General features: G+C 57.6%; 2 protein-coding genes across 5 annotated transcripts; both read left to right on the top strand.

Annotated features, from left to right (window-relative positions):
• The first annotated feature begins 1046 nt into the window (after nt 1–1046).
• GUK1 (guanylate kinase 1) lies at nt 1047–12578 on the top strand. 4 transcript variants are annotated; one of them, XM_081298933.1, is made up of 8 exons: nt 1507–2102; nt 9759–9872; nt 10208–10249; nt 10746–10842; nt 11313–11451; nt 11520–11604; nt 11978–12063; nt 12234–12578. In XM_081298933.1, the coding sequence occupies exons 1-8, from the start codon at nt 1979–1981 to the stop codon at nt 12267–12269; spliced, it is 723 nt and encodes a 240-aa protein (XP_081155059.1). In that variant the 5' UTR covers nt 1507–1978; the 3' UTR covers nt 12270–12578. The 4 variants fall into 4 exon arrangements, with proteins under 4 accessions (XP_081155060.1, XP_081155059.1, XP_081155061.1 ...); XM_081298935.1 differs by lacking the exon at nt 1507–2102 and adding an exon at nt 2121–2247; XM_081298934.1 differs by lacking the exon at nt 10208–10249 and having other exon boundaries at nt 1047–2102.
• A 359-nt stretch (nt 12579–12937) lies between these two features.
• On the top strand, nt 12938–20673 carry GJC2 (gap junction protein gamma 2). The gene is made up of 2 exons (XM_081302753.1): nt 12938–13591; nt 18643–20673. The coding sequence occupies exon 2, from the start codon at nt 18662–18664 to the stop codon at nt 19967–19969; it is 1308 nt and encodes a 435-aa protein (XP_081158879.1). The 5' UTR covers nt 12938–13591; nt 18643–18661; the 3' UTR covers nt 19970–20673.
• The last annotated feature ends 815 nt before the right edge of the window (nt 20674–21488 follow it).

The following is a 21488-nucleotide window of genomic DNA, read 5'->3' as shown; positions in this document are numbered from 1 at the left end:
TTCCAAGCTGCTCTTATGTTATGCTCGAATTTGGGACCCCCAAAGACCACCAGAGACCAAGATCGATGTAAACAGCAAAGAAGTGTTTATTGAGAGCTAGCTCGGTCCTCCGCGTGCACACACAGCAACTGGTGAAGCTGAGAGGCCCCCCGAGCCCAGGGTTTGCAGCAGTTTTATACATTCTTTGGAGAAGGCAGGGACCCCCACATACGTCATAGCATCTCTTAGCAAATCATCACACACCGCGGGAAAATAAAATAACAACTCTAAAACATGATTAGCACATTCACTGGCAGGAACAGGTTGGGTAGGGGTGATTGGTTACTACAAAAGGGGTATTCATTTGAACTGATTGGTTTAAGCCAAGAGGGGTGTTCATGCTGAATTACAGGGTTTCCCAACACCATAAACTACTGGGAGGGTCATCTGGTATCCCAGGTATTTCTCTGTCTCATGCTGATTGGTGGCTGCTAGGGGGTTGCTCTGGGTCCCCACCTAGCCTGACTTTCAAGGACACCTGGCGCAGCAGATCTCATTTGTAGATAAACAATTTAGCAGGTTGGGAATGTGCCTGAGTGCTCTGTGGGTCTTTCCAAGGACAAAGGTCATGTCCCTTTCCTTGGACAGGCTTTGCTCTGAGGTAGAGGCTGATTTTTCACTTACAGCTTAATTTTTCCTTGATCCCACCTGCCTTTCTTATTAGAATTTCAAGAATCATATTGAAGCCAGAATTAGACAGGCAGGTCAGTATAGAGAGATAAATAAAGTCAGGTCAGATAGAGTCAGGCCAATTTTGAGTCCTGGGAAGTTGAAGGCTGCCCAGAGAGATTGAAATGTTAATTCCTTCAAAGCCCTTCCTCCACCCTTACCAAGAACCTGCCCCTGCTCCAACCTGTTCTAAGGTAATCTGTCCCAGGAAATGCCCCTCCCTACAGGGAGCTATAAGGTTAATTAATGTGTCTTGAGCTGCATTATCCTGCCCTTCCCCCTTCAGCCCACCTGTTTCCCACCTTTTGGTCATCCCACCAGCATTCCTGGGCCTAGTCACCTTGGCAGGAAGGAGAAAGGTAAGGGGAAGAGGGCAGGAGAACAAAGGAAGCCTAGGACATATAAAAAGGGCCAAACGCCTGGGTTCTTCCAGCTATAGCCCCCTTCTCCTTCCTGGGATAAGTCTATTGTACCCCTTTTAAATAAACCCTGCTTTATATGCTTGCCTGGGTGTGCTTCTCTAACATTCACACTTCAACATGTCATGCCAGACTCTTGTCTTTTAATAATCCTTACAAAAAGTAACCTAATTTAATCTATTCGTTATTTTCTTTCTCCTTGCCCCCACTTTACAGAACCCACAATCCTGCTAATAGCAGAGGAGCTTTCCTTACATCCTGTAGAACTGTAACCGGGGTCAACTTCATTCTGAGGGTAAACCTTGCCCCTCCACCGCCAAGTGTCTTATTTTTTCTGTCCCAGGATAATCTGTGTCCTTCATAGCCCAGAAGTGTCACTGCCCACAAGAGTAAAAGAACTTAAGCCTGGGAACTGGAGCAACAGCTCTCTCAAGGACACCAAGGGACACTAATCATAGCTACTGATAATATCTGGGGCCAAGCACTTGTACTATTATTATTCTAAAAGTCCTCCGTCCTCCCTCTCTGGGAGAATCACAGCCTCGAGACAAAAGTCCTCTGTTTCTCCTTTACAATAAAACTTTCCTATTTCGCAATCCCTCGTCCCCGTTGTCAGTTCGGAAACGGTGGCAAGGACCTAGTTTCCCTGTAAGAACAGAGGCTGCCCGGCTTACACGCCGCAAGCACGGGCCAGTCCCACCCGAGACCGTGCTGCCACGCGGTCCTCCCTCGACAGCGGGCTGCTCTCTTCCGCCCGCGACCCCTAACCGTTCGGAGCCCACGCTGCGTCCTGGAAGAGCCAGCCCCTGCCCTCCACGGGCAGCAGGGGTACACTGCGTAGAAACCAACCAATGCCGTGGGCCTCCGAAGCGCTAGGGCAACCGGCGCGGGGATGTGACGTCACGGAGGTGGTTGGCGCAGGCGGCCGGAGGCCCGCGTGGGCGGGGCCGGCGCGGCCCTGTGACGCATACACGTGTAAGCGCGCACGGGCCGGCTCGGCGCTATGACGTAGGTCTCAAGGGCGGGGCGGGGCGGGGCAGCGCGGCGGCAGCGGCCCTGATGCTGCGGCGCCCGCTGGCCGGGCTGGCGGCTGCCGCCCTGGGCCGGGCTCCTCTGGACGGTGAGTGCTGTGCTGGCTGCTGGCGGCGGCTTTTCCGGGGCCGCGGTGGCGACTCTCCGTGTTCGGGAGCCTGGCAGTCGCGTCCCCGCCGGTCCTTAAAACCTTGCGTGGCGGGATCGGGCGCTGAGCTGCAGCCGCCGGCAGTCCGCGCGCTCCGCGCCCGCCCCGGAGGTCCCCGGCGAGGCTCGCGGGCGGGCAGTTGCGGGGTTTTGGGTAGGCCGGCGCTTAGAAGTGTCCCGAGCGCGGCTGTGGCGACGGGGCCGGGCTCCTCCTGGCTTCCAGAAGCCGCCGGTGCGGAGCTGTCCCCAAGCACGGTCTGAGCCGAGATGGAGCCTGCAGGGCACAGGATGCTGTCGTGAGGGGGCTCTGTCACTAACAGGCCAAACACGTTTATGTCTTTCCACAATGTCAGAATCTGTTGAACGACACGCCTTCATCGAATGGGTTCGCTGAAAGTTGTAATCCAAGAAAATACGAGGTCTTTTATCCAGCCCTATTTCCTCCTGTCTAATACTCAAGTCCCACATCACACAATGGTGTATACAGGAGAAAGACTGAGGAAGGGTCAAGGCAGTGCAGGCTTACAGGGTGCTGCAGCATGAGCCCAGGCTGAGTCACTGCAGGTAGGTGGTCAGATAAGAATTTTAACGAATCAGTTCTGCAGAGTTGTCAGAGTCCAGGTGGATGGCAGTTTCGGTGTCAGCTTAGAGTGGGGCCATGTGTGGCCATCCCAGCAGGACAGACTTCTCTGCTGCAGCCCAACGGGGACAGGAAATGGAAGCTCCTCACTAGTGAATTTCCTGAGCAAGGCTGTTGATGAGTGCCCAAGGGATGGGGTCAAGGTGTTGCCGTTCAGTCTCAAGGCTCCTCCTTTTATGGGTCTCAAGCAAGGAAGGGGTTTGCATCTGGTGAGATGGATAAGCTCCCATGTCTGATGTTCCTGATGTAATTTGGTTTGTCCATGCTTCCAAGTGCTCCTTAATTTAGTTTGATAAGTTGGCATATATAAGTTATTTATCAATGTGTGCCTTACAGTAGGTTGTATTGGGCAGATGATGGTGGTTTACTTGTATAAACAAGGCATGGAGTCATTCTATCTTGGCACTTGCACTCAAAATGAGTAGCAAACTACTGCTTCATAAAATGGAGAAACTCAAGTTTAGGCTCAGCCTGAGAACTGAGAACATATATAGCCTGCTCTCCAAGCGAGGAGTGCAGGAGTTCCTACAGGTGATGCTTGGAGCAGGTGAAGGTGCCATGTAGTACCTGTCCTGAGGAGAGGGTGGAAGCCAGGTGATAGCTGGCCACTCTTGGGTAGAGTCAAGGGAAGAGAAGGAACGCAGTTTGCTTCTGTAGAAGGGTGTCCTTCAAGTTCACCCTTGCACGGTCTTCAGAGGGCTTTGCCTGCCACAGTGTGGGCTTTTCTGGAGTTTTCTGTCACTCTTAGACTTCCCAGACCATGTTTTACTCTGAGGAACTCAGGAAAACTTTCTTCTTCAGTCCCCAGGAAGGACAGGTTAGGATGGGATTTGCTACTTGGGGCTTTCCTGTCTCAGTCACTGATAGCAGAATTTCCTGCCGTGCTGGCCAGTGGTGCCACTGCCTTTCCTTGAGGTTCTGGAAACCTTGGCCTGGCACTAGATTTTGGCTGGAAAAAACAAGACCAGCACGTCCTGAAGTTGTGAACTTGAATGTATTACATTTTGCTCCAGCCACCCCACACTTTCCCCTGTCTGTTCAGGCACATGCAGAATAGTCAGGAAGCATGTTGAGATGGTTTGAGAAAGAGGTAGAAGGAGCGGATGTGAGGAGAGTGATCCCACATCATCAGAAAGGAAAGGGAGGGAGTGGGGGTAAGCCTAGGAAAGCAGGTGGAGGAGTGGAGGAGGAAGGTGCCTCTGTACTCAGCTCCAGGTTCCTCCCTGACCCTGACTGTGCTGGGCTGGGTCTCCCCCTGCAGAAGAGGGCTGCTGGCCAGCCCTGTGGGGTCCTTGCACTCTACTGTTGTTTGGTTCTACTCTCTATGCTTGTTCTGCCCTTGTTCCTTTTTCTTGGTGGGGAGAATCTCAAACAGGGCAGTGTCAGCAAGGCATGGCAGTTGTACAGGGCTGGGTGCTCTGCCCTGCCTTAGCCTCCTCTGAAGGCAGTGGTAGATCCTGTCCCACTTGGGTAGGAGGATAAGACAGAAAATGCTCAGGCTGTTCCAGGTGCTAGGTTTTTTTGTTGTTATTGTTTTGTTTTTGATTTTGTTTTTTGGGGGGTCAGGTAATGGGTATTTAACCCAGGAGCACTTTACTACTGAGCTACATCCCCAGCCCTTTTATTTTTTATTTTATTTTAATTTTGAGACAGGATCTCACTAAGTTGCTGAGGGCCTTGCTAAGTTGCTGAGGCTGGCCTTGAACTTGTGATGCTTCTACCTAACCCTCCAATTCGCTGGGATTACAGGCAGGCATTACTGCACCTGGTCTAGGTGTCACCTTATTTAGAAGAAGCTCCATAGGGCTGGGTGGTCTCAAGCTGGGACATGTCACCTCGGTGCCCAAAGCCACTTGTTTCTCAGGAGAGGGTTAGAGGGAGATGACATCTTTGTTCTTTTGGTGTCTTCTGGAAGGCAAAGGGAAGGGGGCAGCTGTGGCAGAATCCAGTCCTAGGGGCAGGCTGTAGGGAAGAGAGGAGTGGGGCTGCTGGTGCAAGGGAAGCCCAATTCAAGTAGTTCCCAGCAAATGCTCCTGGGTGACAGTCCCTCCTGAGCTCCTATGGAATTCTCTTGTATCTCAGCCACTTCTTACAGATGTGGGGGTTTTGGCTCGTGACCAGGGTTTGGAACTGAAAGAACCAAAGAGCAAAGGGTCCAGAGTACTTTCCACAGTCTCCCCAAAACAAGTTGCCTCTGGCCTATGGTTTGGCTCAATGCTCTTGATGGGTGCTAGGGTGAGAGTCAGCTGTGCAGTTTCCTTCCTAGGGGAGGTGCCTGGGGCTACAGCTGTGTCCCACGTTGGTTGTGCCAGCTTCCCCAGCGCAGGTGCACACACCCCACTGTTCCAGTAGGGGCCTACACCAGCTCAGCTGGACCTGCTGTCAGCCTGTGGTTCCTCTGGTGGGGCTGGCCAGGGCAATGTGGTCCTGTGGAAGAGGGACAGGTACTCCTGGTTGTGAGCTCCTGGTGCTCAGTGTGTGGCTTGTGCCCTGGCGAGACTCTGTGGAGCCCTTAGAACATGTGCCAGGTCTGCCAGGCCAAGCTGGTGTCTACCAGCTGTATCTTCCTGCCTCTCCTCCAGATAGGACAGGAGGGGTGCATCCTCCTGAAGAGGCTGGCAAGCTGGGCCTGGGGTGCACAGTGCAGCAGGGCCATGGCAGGGATGGAGCTGGTTGTGATGCAGGGGTATAGGCACCTGTACAGTGTGCTTCTATTAGAGCAAGGCCTGCTGCTAAGCTGAGTCAGTCGCAGCAGTCCTTTCTTACCCGGTTCTTGGGGTCGTGCCAGGAAGATACCAGACATGTCCCTCAAAGTGGCAGGCATGAGCTTATTGAAGGGAAGGGAAAAGGAGACTCTCAAGGGAGAGAGTAGGTCCTCTCAGAGAGGGGACAGCAGTCCCACCCTGGTCCACCTCTTGACTTTTGACAGCATGTTTTTGGGTGTTTTTTTTTTTTTTTTTGTAGTTGGACACAATACCTTTATTTTATTTATTTTTACGTGGTGCTAGGATTGAATCAAGGGGGCCTCGCACGTGCTAGGTGAGCACTCTACCATAAGCACAACCCCAGCCCTTTGACAGCATGTTGACATCAGGCTATCATGACAACTCTAGTTCACTTTGGCTATACTGACTGATTCTGATTGGAACCTGTTCTTACCAATTTTATGGTTGGGAGAATTATCCTTCATCTCCTGAGTTCTGGGGGCCACAGAAGTCTCCCTCAGGGTAACTTGTGTTCTTCTTGACATTTTGGGCCTGCATTTCTCATGCAGATAGCAGGTAGTTAGCCGAGAATGTATCCTGTGGACTTGAGCCAGGCAGGGCTGCAGGTAAATTACTCTTTAAAAGAAAGCACAGTGGGGCTGGGGATGTGGCTCAAGTGGTAGCACACTCGCTTGGCATTCGTGCGGCTCGGGTTCGATCCTCAGCACCACATACAAACAAAGATGTTGTGTCCGCTGAAAACTAAAAAATAAACATTAAAAAATTCTCTCTCTCTCTCTTAAAAAAAAAAAAAGAAAAGAAAGCACAGTGGGCCCAGTTTACAAAATTATCGCCTTAATCTCAGATTCTCACTGTTCATGCCTGTCTGTTCCCTATCCCTCACTGTCACCCATTTGTCCCCCTGACTGCTACCACAGCCCACAGGTGAGTGGCCCTGGGGATGGAGTACAGACTCCCATCTTCCCAAAATGTGGGACAGCCTCTTCCTAATGGTATAGTAGTACTCAGCCTCCTGGTACCGCAGTACCTGGTACAGTAGTACTCCTCCTTCTGTTCCAGTAGTGCTCCTCCTCCTGTTCCAGCAGTGCTTGTCCTCCTGGTATGGTTGTACTCCTCCTCCTGGTACAGTAGTACTCCTCTCCTGTTCCGTGGTATTCCTCCTCCTGTTCCAGCAGTGCTCCTCTGGTACAGTAGTACTCCTGGTACGCTAATGCTCCTCCTCCTGTTCCAGCAGTGTTCCTTCTTCTGTTCCAGCAGTGCTCTTCCTGGTACAGTAGTGCTTCTGGTACACTAGTACTCCTCTTCCTGGTATACTAGTACTCCTCTTCCTGGTACAGCAGTGCTCCTCTTCCTCCTGTTCCATCAGTACTCCTCCTCCTGGTATAATAGTACTCCTCCTCCTGGTACAGTAGTGCTCCTCCTCCTGTTTCAGCAGTGCTCCTCCTCCTGGTACAGTAGTATTCATCATTCTTCCAGGTGGGTTTCTCTTTTCAGCAACCAAAGTAGCTGTGCTGTGATTGCTTGAAGGAGTCCGTATACTTGTTAGGGATGAAATGCTCCCTTCCTATGAGGGAGAGACCTTCAAGGTAGAGACCTTTCCTCTTTCAGGTTTGGGCAGCCAGTAACAAAACCAAAGCTGAGCATCAGCAGTACAAGCTTTATTCAGTAGCTAAAGAATGGAAAAGCAGGATTTCCTCACAGCTCCACCTCTCCACCCCTGAGGGTTCCAGAATCATAGACTAGGTTAGTGGAAATCAGGGATTTGGGGAAGGTGTCTGTTTTCTAGGAATCCACATGCCATCTGTTCTTTTATGTGGTCCTTCCTGGTTGCTACCAGGGTAACTAAACTGTTGGAGTTCTGGTAGTTGTGTCATTTGGCACAGAAGTCGGGTGATACTGAAGCTTGAGGCCCTTGGCGCAGCCGGTCATACGTGGCCTGTTAGTCACCTTCTAGGTGTTCAGTCTTTGTAGACAAGCCAGCTGAGTGGGGCAAACCAGACAGACTGCATGGACAGTGCTGGGGAATGCACTGAGTCTGGACAGCCCCAAGGTGAGCCCTGCCGTGAACCCATGTTACCCTCACGGGAGCCAGGAGCTCTAGAAGCTGGCCTGGGTCACAGGGCTCCTGTGTCCTGGGACACTCTGGGGTATGAGAAACTGAAAGTGCCAAGTCAGCAGGATGCAGAGCCCCCACAGGCAGCAGCAGGCCACCAACCTGTGGCCACCTGAGTGCCTGGTGTAGGCAGAAGGGAGGGCCACCCTGTGGAGCCAGGATGTGCAGCTGGCAGCAGGCCTGGGTGAGCAGGGGCTGGCCGGGGGGCGTGAGCTCTGTCTGGACTCCCCAGAGAAGGTGGCATACAGAGCAGCATGACAGGTGAGAAGACACCTTGGACAGGCAGGCCAGAGTAGTCTGTCACTGACCTGCTGGAGATGTGGGCCAGGCTCCCCTATCCCTCCTTCCTGCATATTTCGCAAGCGGTCCTGAGTGTTTCTTCTCAAGAACACACACAAACGCATGCGTTTCAGTGTGTACGTGTGGATGTGCATGTTTTGAGTGTGTGTACCTTGTAGGGGCACCTGTGGGCAGTGTCCTGTGGCGTGTGCCCCTGTATGTGAAGAGCCGGCAGGGTGCTCTGAGATAACCTCGTGGCCTACATTGGAGATTAAGAAGCAGGCCTGCCCACACAGGTGCTTGTCCTTGCAGGCACTGTGCTGCTAACAGCCCAGGGCTAAGGTGCTTGGGTTGCCAGGCAACCCCTCCAGCTCCTACACAGCCCCCAGGGTCTCCCTCTGCCCAGGCCAGCACAGAGTGGCAGCTTTAGTCCCCCAAATCCTGCCTGGATTTTCCTCCCTCCTACTCTCACCCATGTGCTGCCCTGGGCAGACTTGGTCTTGCACCCCTCAGCTCACGTGGGCTAGGGTAGGGCAGGGCAAGGAACTTCCTTTTCCTTCCTCCTCTGTATGGGGGTGGGGCTGGCTTCCTTGTTAGGGTAAGGGCCCCTGGAATCTAGCTTTCAGAAGGGCAAGGTTGGCGCTTGGGGATTTAACTCTCAGAAGGGTGGGGTTGGGCACCCAGGGGATCTAGTTCTAAGAAGGGCGGGATTGGGTGTCCAGGGGATTTAGCTGTCAGAAGGGCAGGGTGCAGGCTTGTCAGAGATTAACCCCCAGCCTTGAGTGCAGAGCAACTGCAGTCTTGCCCCAGGCTGACCACAGAGGAGGCTGCACCCCAGGCAGGTGGGTGCTGTCCCAGGGAGACAGGAGGGGCTGTCCCCCAGGGAAAGGAGGCCTGTTCAGGGCCAGGTTGGTGGGAGGGTGAATTGGGGCAGTCAAACGCTGGGAGACCATGGGGTCAGGGCTAGAATTCAGTCGATCCTAGGGAAGGATCCCTGTCCTAGGGCAGTGCCAGCAGATCCATAAGGAAGGAAACTGGTGCAAGATTGTGCTGAGCTGTGGGGTAGGGCTCAGCTGATCCCACAGACCTCCCCTTTGGCACAGGCTGCTCAGTGCCTTCCTGCCACAGGTGTTGAGCCCTTAGCCACATCCAGCTTCCCCTCTTAGGGCTGCCCCACCTGCCAGCAGCCTGTGCTTCCCAAACTCTGGCATCAGAGACCAGGACTAGTGGGAGGTTCCCAGAACAGACTTTGAGCAGACCTTAATGAGACCACACTTGTGGGGACAGGAACACTCCCACCTCAGACCCGGCCACCCAGCAGGCAGTACCACCTGTAGGAGCCAAAGCTAGGTTCCCACATGGGGTAGAGGTCTCAGGGTCCCAGAGGGGTGGCACTGGGTAAGGCAGCCCTGGGTGGAGCAGGGGTTTCAGGATGGGATCCTGGAGGCAGTCCTGAGAAGGATGGAACTGGAGTGGACAGTGTCATCTGACCCAGGCTTAGCTGGGGGAGACACAAGGGTAAGGCTGGAGCCCTGTTGGCCTCCTTGCTCTTGTGGCCATCTTTGCTGGATTAGCACTCTTCTGTGTATGGTGCACATTGCACAGGGCGGCCCTCACCCCACTGCCTCCTGTGTGGTCCAGTGCTGGCATGGGTCAGGGCACAGCTGCCCACACCTGCACCTGCCCCTGCACAGGCATGTCGGGACCCAGGCCCGTGGTGCTGAGTGGGCCATCCGGGGCTGGGAAGAGCACCCTGCTGAAGAGGTTGCTCCAGGAGCATGGCAGCATCTTTGGCTTCAGTGTGTCCCGTGAGTACTTTGGGGACATGAAGATATGGGCTTCAGAGGTTAGGGGTGTTGTCCCAGCATGCAGCCACTCTGGAGGCTCCAGAGGCAAACACACAACCTGGGGGTGCTCTGCTTATGCCCCTTTCCTGGGGTCTGAGTCTGCAGCAAGCCTCCTGGTCTCCATGGCCCCCAGAGGGCAGGGCTGGGCTGCCACAGCCTCCTGCCTATGCGGTGCAGGCCTCAGGTCTGGTGCATAGCCCTGCGGCGGGCCCCTGGGCGGAGCACACCTGCCAGAGAAGACTTGTGGAGCTGGTGGGCCCCAGGGTCTCTCAGTGGGTGGTGGGTCTTTTTTGTAGATACCACGAGGGACCCGCGGCCTGGTGAGGAGAACGGCAGAGGTGAGTTGGCTTGGGTAGTCCATGGGCCCTGGCTGCAGCTGGCAGGGTGTTGGGAGGTCTCCTCATCCCCTGCCTCTTGGCTGCAGTGCACACAGTGGTCTCCCACCTGTGAGAGGGTCCCTGCCTTCAGGGGTGGTGGGTGTGATTAGGTCCTGTGCCTCTTGTCAGCCTGGGGGAAGCTACAGAAGTAGTGTCCTGGGCACCTGACCCAGGTTGCCCTGAGCTTGGCCCCGCTGCTGTGTGGTGTGCTGGAGTATGCTCCTCCAGCATGTCCCAGACACTCCATGCTGATGTGTCGCCCAGGGGTCCCCACCTCCTCTGTGGAACTTGGCAGTCTCCTGTCCCCACAGAGGGGACAGTGCAAGCAGTGGCACATGACACATGGACAGAGCAACCCGGACGCGGGATGGGAGGAGGGCTGTCAGTACTCCGAGGAGATGGGGATGCTGGCCAGGCCGCATGGTGGGCACCTCTAGACAGCCTTCCTCCTCTCCAGATTACTACTTTGTGACCAGGGAGGTGATGCAGCATGACATCGCCGCTGGGGACTTCATTGAACATGCTGAGTTCTCAGGAAACCTGTATGGGACAAGGTGGGCTGTGCATGGGGTAGGCCCCAAACCCCTGGGGTCGTGGGTCAGGATCCCCATGTCATGGCAGCAGTGGGCTCTCCAGTCTTCCCCTCCGACACCTTCCACCCAGTCTGCCTGCTGCAGAGTGCCCTTCCCCAGCTCCCATGGAACCCTTGAGCCATCTAGTGGGTAAGGGAGCACATGAGGAGGCACAGAAACAGGCTGTCCAGAAGCCCAGGGTCAGGCAGTGCCCACCAAGAGGAACCCCATGTGGCTGCAGGACAAGTGACTATGCTGGCAAGGGCCTGGTAGGGGTGTGCTTGGGGTGCTCTGGAAAGTGCAGGGGGTGCTGGGGACAGGTGAGGCCCTGCAGCTGCCCAGGGGAGGCTGGGAGGGAGGGGCCAAGTCCCTCTGAAAGTCTTGGAGGCCTGGGGCCTGGTAGAGCAGAGCAGTGCCACTGAGCTTCTGGCTATGCCCATCTCTGACCCTAGCAAGGCGGCCGTGCGGGCCGTGCAGGCCATGAACCGCATCTGCGTGCTGGACGTGGACCTGCAGGGCGTACGCAACATCAAGAAGACAGACCTTCACCCCATCTACATCTCTGTGCAGCCTCCTTCACTGGATGTGCTGGTGGGTGCCTGGGGCAGGGCTGGGCGGGTACCCAGGAGGCTCTGACCCCACGTGGACCTGCTTTCTAGGAGCAGCGGCTGCGCCAGCGTAACACAGAGACAGAGGAGAGCCTGGCGAAGCGGCTGGCTGCCGCTCGGGCAGACATGGACAGCAGTGAGTGCAGCTGGGGTCCCCTAAAGGTTCACACCCCCATCTCCACTTGGATCCTCTTCCCTCTGGTTTGTGCTCAGTTTGCTGCAGGTGGGGGTTGCTTGGCCCTTCTGCTGTCTCTGCAAGGGCGGGGGGCAACCACATCACCTGCACTGCTAGCCCTGACCAGTGTCTTGAGCTTGGATTCAAGAGCTTGACAGGACTGAGCCCCTGCTGGGGTTCTGCAGAGAGGAGAGTGTGGCTTGGCACCTGGCCCTCGGGGTCTGTCCCTCCCATAGCCTGGACATGCAGGGGCTGCCTCACAGAATAGCAGCAAGGGAACACAGCTAGGTGATGAGTTTGGTGCTGCCTGTCCCTGACCCCATCTCGTCCCCAGGCAAGGAGCCAGGCCTGTTCGACCTGGTGATCATCAATGATAACCTGGATGAAGCCTACGCAGCACTGAAGCAGGCACTGTCTGAGGTGGGCCTCCCTCCTTGGTCCTGGGCAGCCCCTGCTCAGGCTGCATCCTGTGTGGACTCTGGAGAGGCCTGGTGTACCCACACTAGCACAAGACCGGGTGTCAGCAGATGGGAGGCCCAGTCCTCCCCAATCCCAGACTTCCCTGACCTTTTTCTCTTCCTCCTGGGCAGGAAATCAAGAAAGCTCAGGGGACAAGCCATTCCTGAGGACCAGCTGTCCAACCCACAGGCGCTTCCCGTGCCCTGCATCTGTCTGGGCTGCTGAGGATCCACACAGCACTCAGGATGGCTTCCCAACGTGGGGTGGGCACAATTGCTCCTTGCTGGCCACATGGCAGCTCTGCACCTCAGCTGGTGTTTGGCATGTGGGGTGGGATTGCTGCCCACCTCCCTCCCTCACTGTGGCTGGAGGACTGAGGTGCCCCCATCTGCCTTCCCTGAGCTGTCTCTGTCCCTTCCCATGTCCCTCCCGCTGGAGCGGGACTGACATCCTAATAAAGTGACTGTTGGGTTAGAGTGTTGCCACCCTGAGGTGGGGACTTAATCCTGAGTAAGGCCACAGCTACGCTCCTCCACACGGGATCCCTGGTCTCCACTCCTACCCAGCGAGCCCTAAGGATAGTGTCTGCTGGCACCTACTCCATTACCTGACCCAGTGTCCACCAGTCATGGAAATGTCATCCAGGGCTGTTCCTAAGCATGTCCCCTTGGGGAGCCCAGGCCCAGCTCTGGGAGTCCACTGCTGCCTATTCTCCTAGTTGCTCCTGGGCCAACTGGGGGCATCAGAGAGAGAATCCAGGTAGGGAACAGGGAGCTGAGGCTGTGGGATCAGGGTCCTAGGGGCTGGTGTAGGAGCAGATGCCCAGAGCCTCCATAGAGGTTCCAGATCCTTGAGGTGTGGAGGCCAGGATGATTTGGGGGCTCCCAAGGGAGATGCCTCCTCAGAGGTAGCTGTCCATCTTGTCCTGGCCCCCAGTGGTGTGCCTCAGGACCCCTGGCTGTGCTGGGCCTCTCTTGTATGGTTGGCCCAGGAAAGTGGCCCCAGCAGAGGGGCACCACATTTGCGGGGGGTCAGCCCCAGCCCTGCCTATGAATGTCCAGGTGAAGCCACTCAGGGCAAGACCTAGACATGTGGGTGGATGAGGATTTGGAAGAGGGAAGCAGGCAGGAAGCCCAGGCGGAAATAGCTAGGGAGACCAGGCGTCTTGGGCCCTGTCCAAAAGGCCAGATGTGTTTCAAGGAAGGCAGGCCAGAACCAGGCCTGGACCTTAGGTGGAGTGTCGGGGACTGCTGTGGGCCTGGGCAGGCCTTTCCAGCTCCCAGCTACCCCACCCCCAGGGACAATCAGGGATTCAGACCCTGAGGCCTGCAGGGGGAACAATGGAGCCCTTGAAGGCCCCCCCCTTCACTCCCCATTGTGCTTGGTGGCGAGAGGTGGCCCTGGCCCAGCCACACACCCTCGGGAAGGACCAGCATCGTCCGGCAGGTGGAAGGGCTCAGTGAGACTTGTATTTCCCAGCCTGGAGAAGGTAGGGCTCTGCCTGGGAACCCCACCCACCTCCCCAGACTCATCCAGAGCAGGAACTAGCGGTGAACCCCTCAGCCAGCTGAGGTAGGGTGGCTTCACCCCTGCTGCACCCCACTCCTGGCTTAGCCTCAGGACCTGTGGGGACGTCGGGGGGTTACAGAAGGACCCATCCTGGGGAGCATGCAACTGCTTGGATTGTGCACTGAGGGGCCCCTCTGGGTGTCTGTTCATCTTTGCCCAGCTGTGAGCAGGGTCCACTTAGGGGCTTCTGGGTAGTAGATGGGGCCTCAGGCTGCACAGGGCCTGCCTGGTGAGCAAGGTGTGCATTTGGCATCTCCCCCAGCAGCTGGGGCCCCTTGGCTGCAGCTGATGAGCCCCCAGCCAGTTGCAGTGTGTTCAGAGGCTGGGCCTGGGCAACACTTGGCTTGACTGAGAAAGCCAGAGGCAAGGGGTCCCACCCAGAGGGTCTGCTCCACTGCCAGCAGGCACTCAGCCCCTAATCACTCAGGACCCCAGGCAGGCTGGCTATCCTTTGAGCAAGCCCCTCTCGCCTGCTGGGCCCAGGGCCTCAGCGGGGAGCAGAACAGACCTATGGCCAAGGAGCAGGTCATGCAAGGATAGCAAACCTTGTGCTGAGTAGGGTGCGTGGGGTTCTGGAGGTGGCTGGAGCAGGCCTGTTAGGAAGGCATTAGGGCAAGGATGGGTGGTTGGTGTTAGGGTCCCAAGGAGGAGTACTAAGGCCTGGGGGAAGAAGGACTTGTCCAGAACAGCTCTGCTGACCGTTGCACCAGGGCCACCAAAGCTTCTGCACAGGAGGTCCTCATGAGCCCAGGCCTCTGCTGTGGGAGGGCATGAGGGATGTGGGTCCAGGGACAATGTGCAGGGGGTGCATGTAGACCCCTGTGGGAGTGGGCAGCACAGCACCCTCCCTGGGACATGGCAGAGACGGTTAGCAGTGATCACTGGGAAGGTGCAACTTCTCCGTCCTGCCACCCTTTTTCATAGAGTCCTGCCTGCGGTAGTTGTGGGAGGTCTCCCTGGTGGCTCTGGAGGAGACTGTCACCCCCATCCCTCTGTCTCCCCCACCCACACTCAGGCCAGCAGCCCCACTTCTGGAGGACCGGCCACTCAGTTCCATGTTGTACTGCAGCAGCAGCTATCTCAATGGCAGGGCAGTGATTTTCCCTCATCCCACCTGGTCTCTCCATCTCTGAGGAAGAGGTGGCCCCTCACCTCCTGGGTCCTGGTCCAGGGGGCTCTGTGCCTCCCTGAGCACCCAGGGAGGGGGCTCGACTGCAGGTGGGGAAGGGTGGCAGGTGGGGCCCCTCGGACACAGGCTGCAAGCTGTCCTACTCAGGAGAGCAGGTGGGGGAGCAGACATGGTCACTACAGGGTACCCAGGGTGAGGAGCCCCCAGCCTGGAGTGCCAGGTCCCAGGCCAGTAGGCCCACAAGATGGCAGCAGTTACCTCAGCCCACGCCTGCATCTCCAGGCAGCTGGGGTCTGGCTGAATTTCTAGGCCACCTCCCAAGAAGCTCAAGTGTCCACTGACATGCTGGATTGCCCCCCAGGCCTGGGGGGCTTCCCCAGGGAGGTACTGGCTGGTGTGGAATTAAGAGCCCTTGGTTGCATGAGTATTCAAGTGGGTGTGAACCTAAGCACGGGCTGCACACCCCTCGGCACACCTGTGTGGTCGAGAGGGGAGGCTGGAGAAGTGGGAAGCAGGCTGGGACGAGGAGGCAAGAGAGAAAGGCCAAAGGTGGACTGCCCGTGCACACAGGGGCAGCAGGCTCACTGCCATGGGCTGCCAAGGTCACCAGGGCCTGAGGATTGGGTCCTGGTGGTTAAGGGTGCACATCCCCTCTGGGCCAGCACGCCAGGAGATGCATGGTCGAAGCTCAGGTGGGTGTGCCAGGGCCCAGCCTATAGGGTGGGTGCCGAGGCTGCTGTGGGTGAGTGTTACAGCCACCTCTGAGGACCCTGGGAGGGGACAATCAGGACTGGGGCGTCAGGCATGAGGGGTGCTGATGTGTGGACAAGGGACAGTCCCCCACCCAGCCCCTGCTTGGAGAGCTGAGCACTTGAGGGTGCCCCTCCAGCAGCCACCAGAGCAGGGGAAGCCTGGTCCTAGCCGCCGGACTCTGAGAGGGGTGGACGCATGAGGATGCCTGAGGGTGTTTCCCAGGACCTAGATCAGAGCCAGTGATCAGGGCTCAGGGGGAAAGCCCATCCCACTGCTGGTAGGTCTGGGGCTACTGGTCTCCCACTGTGCCAGGACTGGGCATGCTGACCAGGCCCTGACATTGGAGATTGCTGACAGGCAGCCTTTCCTACTTGCCCTGAAAGAGACCCCCACAGAGGCAGCCCCCACTGCCTGTACCCCCTCCACCAGCTCCATGCCTCCCCTATCACTGGGAGCCTCCCGCCTGATGGCCTCAGAGTGCCCAGGGCTAGGAAACACCTAGGGCTGCTGGGCACAGGCAAGCCCTGTAGTGAGCCCCAGCCCCCACACTCCTGTGAGCCCTGGTTTGCGCTCCCAACCCCACTGTTAGACCCCTGTCATCTCTGTGAGCCTTCTGTGAGTCCCTGCTCCTTCCCTGAACCCATATCCTTCCTCCAAACTCCAGAGCCTGCACCTCCTGCTCTTCCCTGGCCTCTGACTGACTGCTCCAGGGCCAGCTGGAGTCACCCCTCCCTCGCACCACCATGCTCTTCACTGCCTGCCTGGGGCCTGACACCAGGGCGCCCCTTGGAGGAGCCAGGCCCTCCAGTGGACCCCCTCCCAGATCCCACTGTAGGCCTAGTGTTGGGGGAGGGTTCCCCTGCTCCAAGGCCCTGCACTGGCTGGCCCCTCTGTGGTGCGTCCTTTACCGTAAACATGTGTGGACTCCCAGGAAAGCTGGGAAGTTCATGCAAGTTCTGTGAAGGTCACAAAGTTCCCATGCCCCCCCTCCTCCCTGGGATGCTGGACAAATTTGCCCAGGCATTCTGTAGTACGCCCCATGGGGAGGACTCCAGCTCTCTGCTTTGCGGGGCTGTGAGTTTGGGGAGGAAAAGCCCATCTCACAAATGGTACCCATACAGTGCTCGGCCACGGCACTGTCCTGGGTCATGGCAGAGACAGCAGTGATCACTGCGAAGGTGGGACTCCTCTGTCCTGCCTCCCAGTGGTGGGAGGTGGGTCTGGTGGCAGGTGCATCTCCTGGCAGGATCTGTCTGCTCTCCTCAGCTTGGCTCCACTGAAGCCCTCAGGGGTCTAAGCCCAGTCTAAGTCCAAGCAGCCTTAGCCACCAGGAGCGCTTTCAGCTGACTTGGTTTCCCTCTGACAGGCCCCACTGTGTGTCCTGCTTCTGTGCACCCGCCTCGTGTTTAGGCTTCTCCTCTCCAAAGCCACCCTGTGTCTCTGTCCTGGCTCTGGCATCAGCGCTTCTTTCCTTTCAGGGGCTTGGAGTTAGAGACCACAGCCTGGGGCCAGGCACGTCCCCAGATCCTCAGGCGTTTTTGCATTCTGGCCCTTTCAGGTGACAGCAAAGACAAGTGTGTGCACAAACCCATGGTTTTCTGCATTTTGTCTGTGAACTTCCTCTGTGAAGCTGTCCACCTCTCTGGCGGACTGGATAGGAGCTCCATGGGTCTGGCTGCCATCATTATCCACAGAGCATTCACCCGCTACAGACAGATGATGCATGGAGAGGGGATGGGGAAGGGCAGGCACATGTGTGTACGTGTGCACAGGCATGTTGGTGTGTGAGAGCACCTGTGTGTGCAGTACTATGCACTTTACCTCTGTGTGGAAGGAGGCAGCTGTGGCCTAGCAGCAGTTGGCTCTGGCCAGCAGAAGGGGCAGCAGGACCCAGGCCAGAGGTGGGGGACAGGTTGCCTGGTGCAGGGGCCTGGTGAGATCCTCATATTTACCCTACCAGGAGTCACCTGGTAATTCTCGTGGGTCCAGCTGCCTCCCTAACTACCCAGACACCAACAGGCACCCTCAATTCCAGACTCAGATGCCAATCTCCCCTCCAAAATGGCCTCCCTGTCCCTGGTCCTTATCCTCCATGGCTTTCTCCTCACATCCCCACTAGGTCCATAAGCAAACTCTGCCTGGCCAGACTCCCCTCTGTATGGCCAGGCCGTGGTGTTACTGCCTGGTGGGGTCTCAGCTGCTTCACCTCTCCCTCCTGTGGCCTGGAATTCCCACCCAACAGGCCACCCCTGCTGTACTTCGGTGACTCCTGGTAGGGTAAATATGAGGGTCTCACCAGGCCCCAGAGCCCCTCTGAGCACATAGATGTGGCTGTCTCTGTCACTGCCCAAGGTGGCTGTGCATCATTGTGTTTTCAGCTTCACCAGACATTGTCCCACCTGGATAGATGCTGGCTTCCTTGGTTCCCCTAGCTGGGAACAGTCTAGAGGGAAGGAGCTGGGGCTGCATGGGGAGCCCCAGTGGTCCTGTGCTGGGAGAGGCAGCTGGCAGGCTAGGTGCAGCAGAACCAGCAGGGGCTTGGAGAGGATGGGGTCCTTTATCGAGGCAGAGGATCTCTAGAGCTGCTGTGCAGGGTGTGGAGGGAGAAGGGCAGGGCTGCTGGGACTCAGGGCTGTGGGGATTGATGAGGCTACTAGGGCTGGGGGCTGCAGAGGCTGGGAAGTTGTAGAAGTAGTGGGGGCTTGGGTGGCTGGGCAAGCTGGGGACTAGGTCCTGGGAGAGACCCTCAGATCCTGGGGCATAACTCTGTGGGAGCAGGAGGGAGTGGGGCAAGGTGGTGCAGCAGGATCTGACCACAGAGCTCCCCTGAGGAGTTCTGGGGGAGAGAGGGTTGGGCAGGTGCTCAGCAAGAGATGCAGCTCTGCCAAGGAAGGTTCTCCCTAAGTCCCACGGACAGGGTCTTAGGCCTGGGTGGGGAATGCCTTTCCCACCCAGGGAAGGCAAGATGGTGAGCTTGGGTCACCAGCTATAGGTAAGCTGAGCGACTGCAGCCCTCTCGACTGAACCCTGAGTGCCGGGTTTCCAGATGCCCCCATCTGGCCGTCGTTGACTGCTGCCCGCGCCCACAGGTCCTGCCCGCCCGCGCCCATGACCAACATGAGCTGGAGCTTCCTGACGCGGCTGCTGGAGGAGATCCACAACCACTCCACCTTCGTGGGCAAGGTGTGGCTCACCGTGCTGGTGGTCTTCCGCATCGTGTTGACTGCTGTGGGCGGCGAGTCTATCTATTCCGATGAGCAGTCTAAGTTTACTTGCAACACGCGGCAGCCGGGCTGCGACAACGTCTGCTATGACGCCTTCGCACCCCTGTCGCATGTGCGCTTCTGGGTCTTTCAGATCGTGGTCATCTCAACGCCCTCCGTCATGTACCTGGGCTACGCCGTCCACCGCCTGGCCCGTGCCTCGGAGCAGGAGCGGAGGCGCGCGCTCCGCCGCCGCCCAGGTCCCCGACGCGCTCTCAGGGCGCACCTGCCACCGCCTGGATGGCCGGAGCCCACTGACCTGGGCGAGGCGGAACCCATGCTTGGGCTAGAGGAGGAAGAAGAGGAAGAGCCAGGAGTGCCCGAGGGGCCGGGAGAGGACACGGAGGAGGAGCGCATAGATGAGATGGCAACCAAGGGGGCTGGGGTAGACGGCAAGGCGGCTGGGGGCCCGGGTCCAGCCGGGCAACACGATGGACGGCGACGCATCCAGCGGGAGGGACTGATGCGCGTGTACGTGGCCCAACTGGTGGTCAGGGCTGCCTTTGAGGTGGCTTTCTTGGTGGGCCAGTACCTACTGTACGGCTTCGAGGTGCGGCCCTTCTTCGCCTGCAGCCGCCCGCCCTGCCCACACGTGGTGGATTGCTTCGTGTCGCGGCCCACTGAGAAGACCGTCTTCCTGCTGGTCATGTACGTGGTCAGCTGCCTGTGTTTGTTGCTCAACCTCTGCGAGATGGCTCACCTGGGCTTGGGTAGCGCGCAGGACGCCGTACGTGGCCGCCGGGGTCCACCAGCGCCGGCGCCTGGTCCCGGGCCGCGCCCACCACCTTGTGCCTTCCCGGCCCCAGCCACCGGCCTGGCCTGCCCGCCCGACTACAGCCTGGTGGTGCGTGCTGCTGAGCGTGCACGCGCGCATGACCAGAATTTGGCTAATCTGGCCTTGCAGGCGCTGCGTGATGGGGCGGCAGCAGGCGGAGACCGGGATAGCCCGCCCTGCCCCGGGCTCTCCGCGGCCAACCGGGGGCCACCCAGAGCCGGCGCACCGGCTTCTGGAACCGGCAGCGCCACGTCTGGGGGCACCGCCGGAGAGCAGGGCCGGCCTGGGGCCCATGAGCGGCCAGGCGCCAAAACCAGGGCTGGCTCCGAGAAGGGAAGTACTGGCAGTAGGGACGGAAAGGCCACTGTGTGGATCTGAGGATACTGGCAGGGATTGCTGAGGGAGGGCTGATGTGGGGGGCTCTGGAGGAAAGTTGATCTCAATTCTGTTCAGACAGCGGCACCCAAGGCAGCTCTGGCTGCTTCTCCTGCCTAGGGAGGGACGTTGTAGGGAGGAGAAGGGGCTGAAGGCCAACAGGAGGCAGGATCTGGGCACCTCTGAGGCTGAAAGATGGGGAGGAGGAAGCCTGTGTGCCCCCAAGGGTGGGCTAAGCAGGGGCCCAGGAATGACTGGCCGTGCCCCTGCTGAGCTGTTGGGCCCTCAGAGATGACCACTGCCTGCCTCCCATTCCTTCCCTCTGAGCTCCCTTGCCAACCCACTGACCACCTAAGTCCCTGGAACAGACATTTTGGGGACTGCACAGTTTTCATTCGCTGCCACAATATGTGGTTCCTTTGCCACACCTTCAGCCTGGAGCCCTGGTTCCAGCAATCCCAGGACAGGCAGAGGGTCCTGGGCTCAGCCCCAACCTGCACCAGTTCCTGGTTCTCCTGGGGTGACACTCTGCAGAGGACCTTGGATGGACAGGACCACCCCTTCTCTGAGCCTCTATGGCAAAAAGTATCAGCTAAGGTTTGCTGCCTAGACTGACAAAGCAGTGGTTGGGGACCTGTGGCTGGGTTATGCTAGAGGAAGGGGTCTTGGGAAGCCTGCCCATGGCCTCTCTGTCTGCCTTCCTAATTCAGAGCCAGCTTCTGGAACTAAGGGAGCAAAATAAAACTAACTTTTGTTTACAACAGGGTGTGTGCACTTGTGTAAATCTGAGCAAGAGTGAGTTTGTGTTAATATGCACACTGGTAACTGCATGCACTGTGGCTATGTATGTGACTGCATACATGTAAGCAGGCACATGTGTGCCCAAGTGTCCACTACCAGCCACAGGGGGCACCTAGCTCAGCACCAGCCTGGCTGGGAGACCTCTCCCCAGGGACAAGCAGGGAGCAAGGCCTGAGATGGAGCTCCTGAAGGTCATTATCAAACACAAGATGGTGCCACTGGGTGCCAGGGAGTGTGCTGGGGCCAGGAGGTGGAGGCCACACTTGTCAGGAAACAAAGGACAGTCATGCACAAGGTTGTTCTGCCACTCAGGGACAGGGCAGTCCATCTCAGGCCCTGGAGATGTTGGAATGCTGGTCAGAGTTTGCCACTCCCAGCAGGGGGCCATTTTGGTGCAGACCCCAGGTGACACAGCTGCCTCCCCACTTTCCTGGGTTGAAAACCCCTCTTTGGAGTCCCTGGTTCAAACCCTGGCTGAGTCCCAAGTCTAATGGCAGGCTGACTCTGGCCAGGCGCCAAGTGCATGCTAAGTCCCTTTCCTTTCTGGGGCCTAGTTAATTGAGCCCTGGCCCCAGCTAACCTTCACCTCCAGGAGCCCTGACTTTAGGCTCAGCACCAGATGGATCCTGGCTCTAGGGAACCTCTGTCCCCAGGTGAATCCTCATTCCACTCTAAGCACTGCCCCACGAAGTCATGGATGGTGACTAAGAGGGTAGGAAAA

The sequence above is a fragment of the Spermophilus citellus genome (assembly GCF_964194105.1).
Source record: "Spermophilus citellus genome assembly, chromosome: 1".
Taxonomy (NCBI): domain Eukaryota; kingdom Metazoa; phylum Chordata; class Mammalia; order Rodentia; family Sciuridae; genus Spermophilus; species Spermophilus citellus.
This window is presented reverse-complemented; position numbering and strand designations above follow the sequence as displayed.

Excerpts from the sequence above, each read along its gene's own strand:
- GUK1 (XM_081298933.1), top strand. The coding sequence starts at position 1,979 with ATGCCGTGGGCCTCCGAAGCGCTAGGGCAACCGGCGCGGGGATGTGAC. Across the intron at positions 9,873-10,207 it reads CTTTGGCTTCAGTGTGTCCC|ATACCACGAGGGACCCGCGG; the intron begins GTGAGTACTTTG and ends TCTTTTTTGTAG. Across the intron at positions 10,843-11,312 it reads GGAAACCTGTATGGGACAAG|CAAGGCGGCCGTGCGGGCCG; the intron begins GTGGGCTGTGCA and ends CTCTGACCCTAG.
- GJC2 (XM_081302753.1), top strand. The coding sequence starts at position 18,662 with ATGACCAACATGAGCTGGAGCTTCCTGACGCGGCTGCTGGAGGAGATC.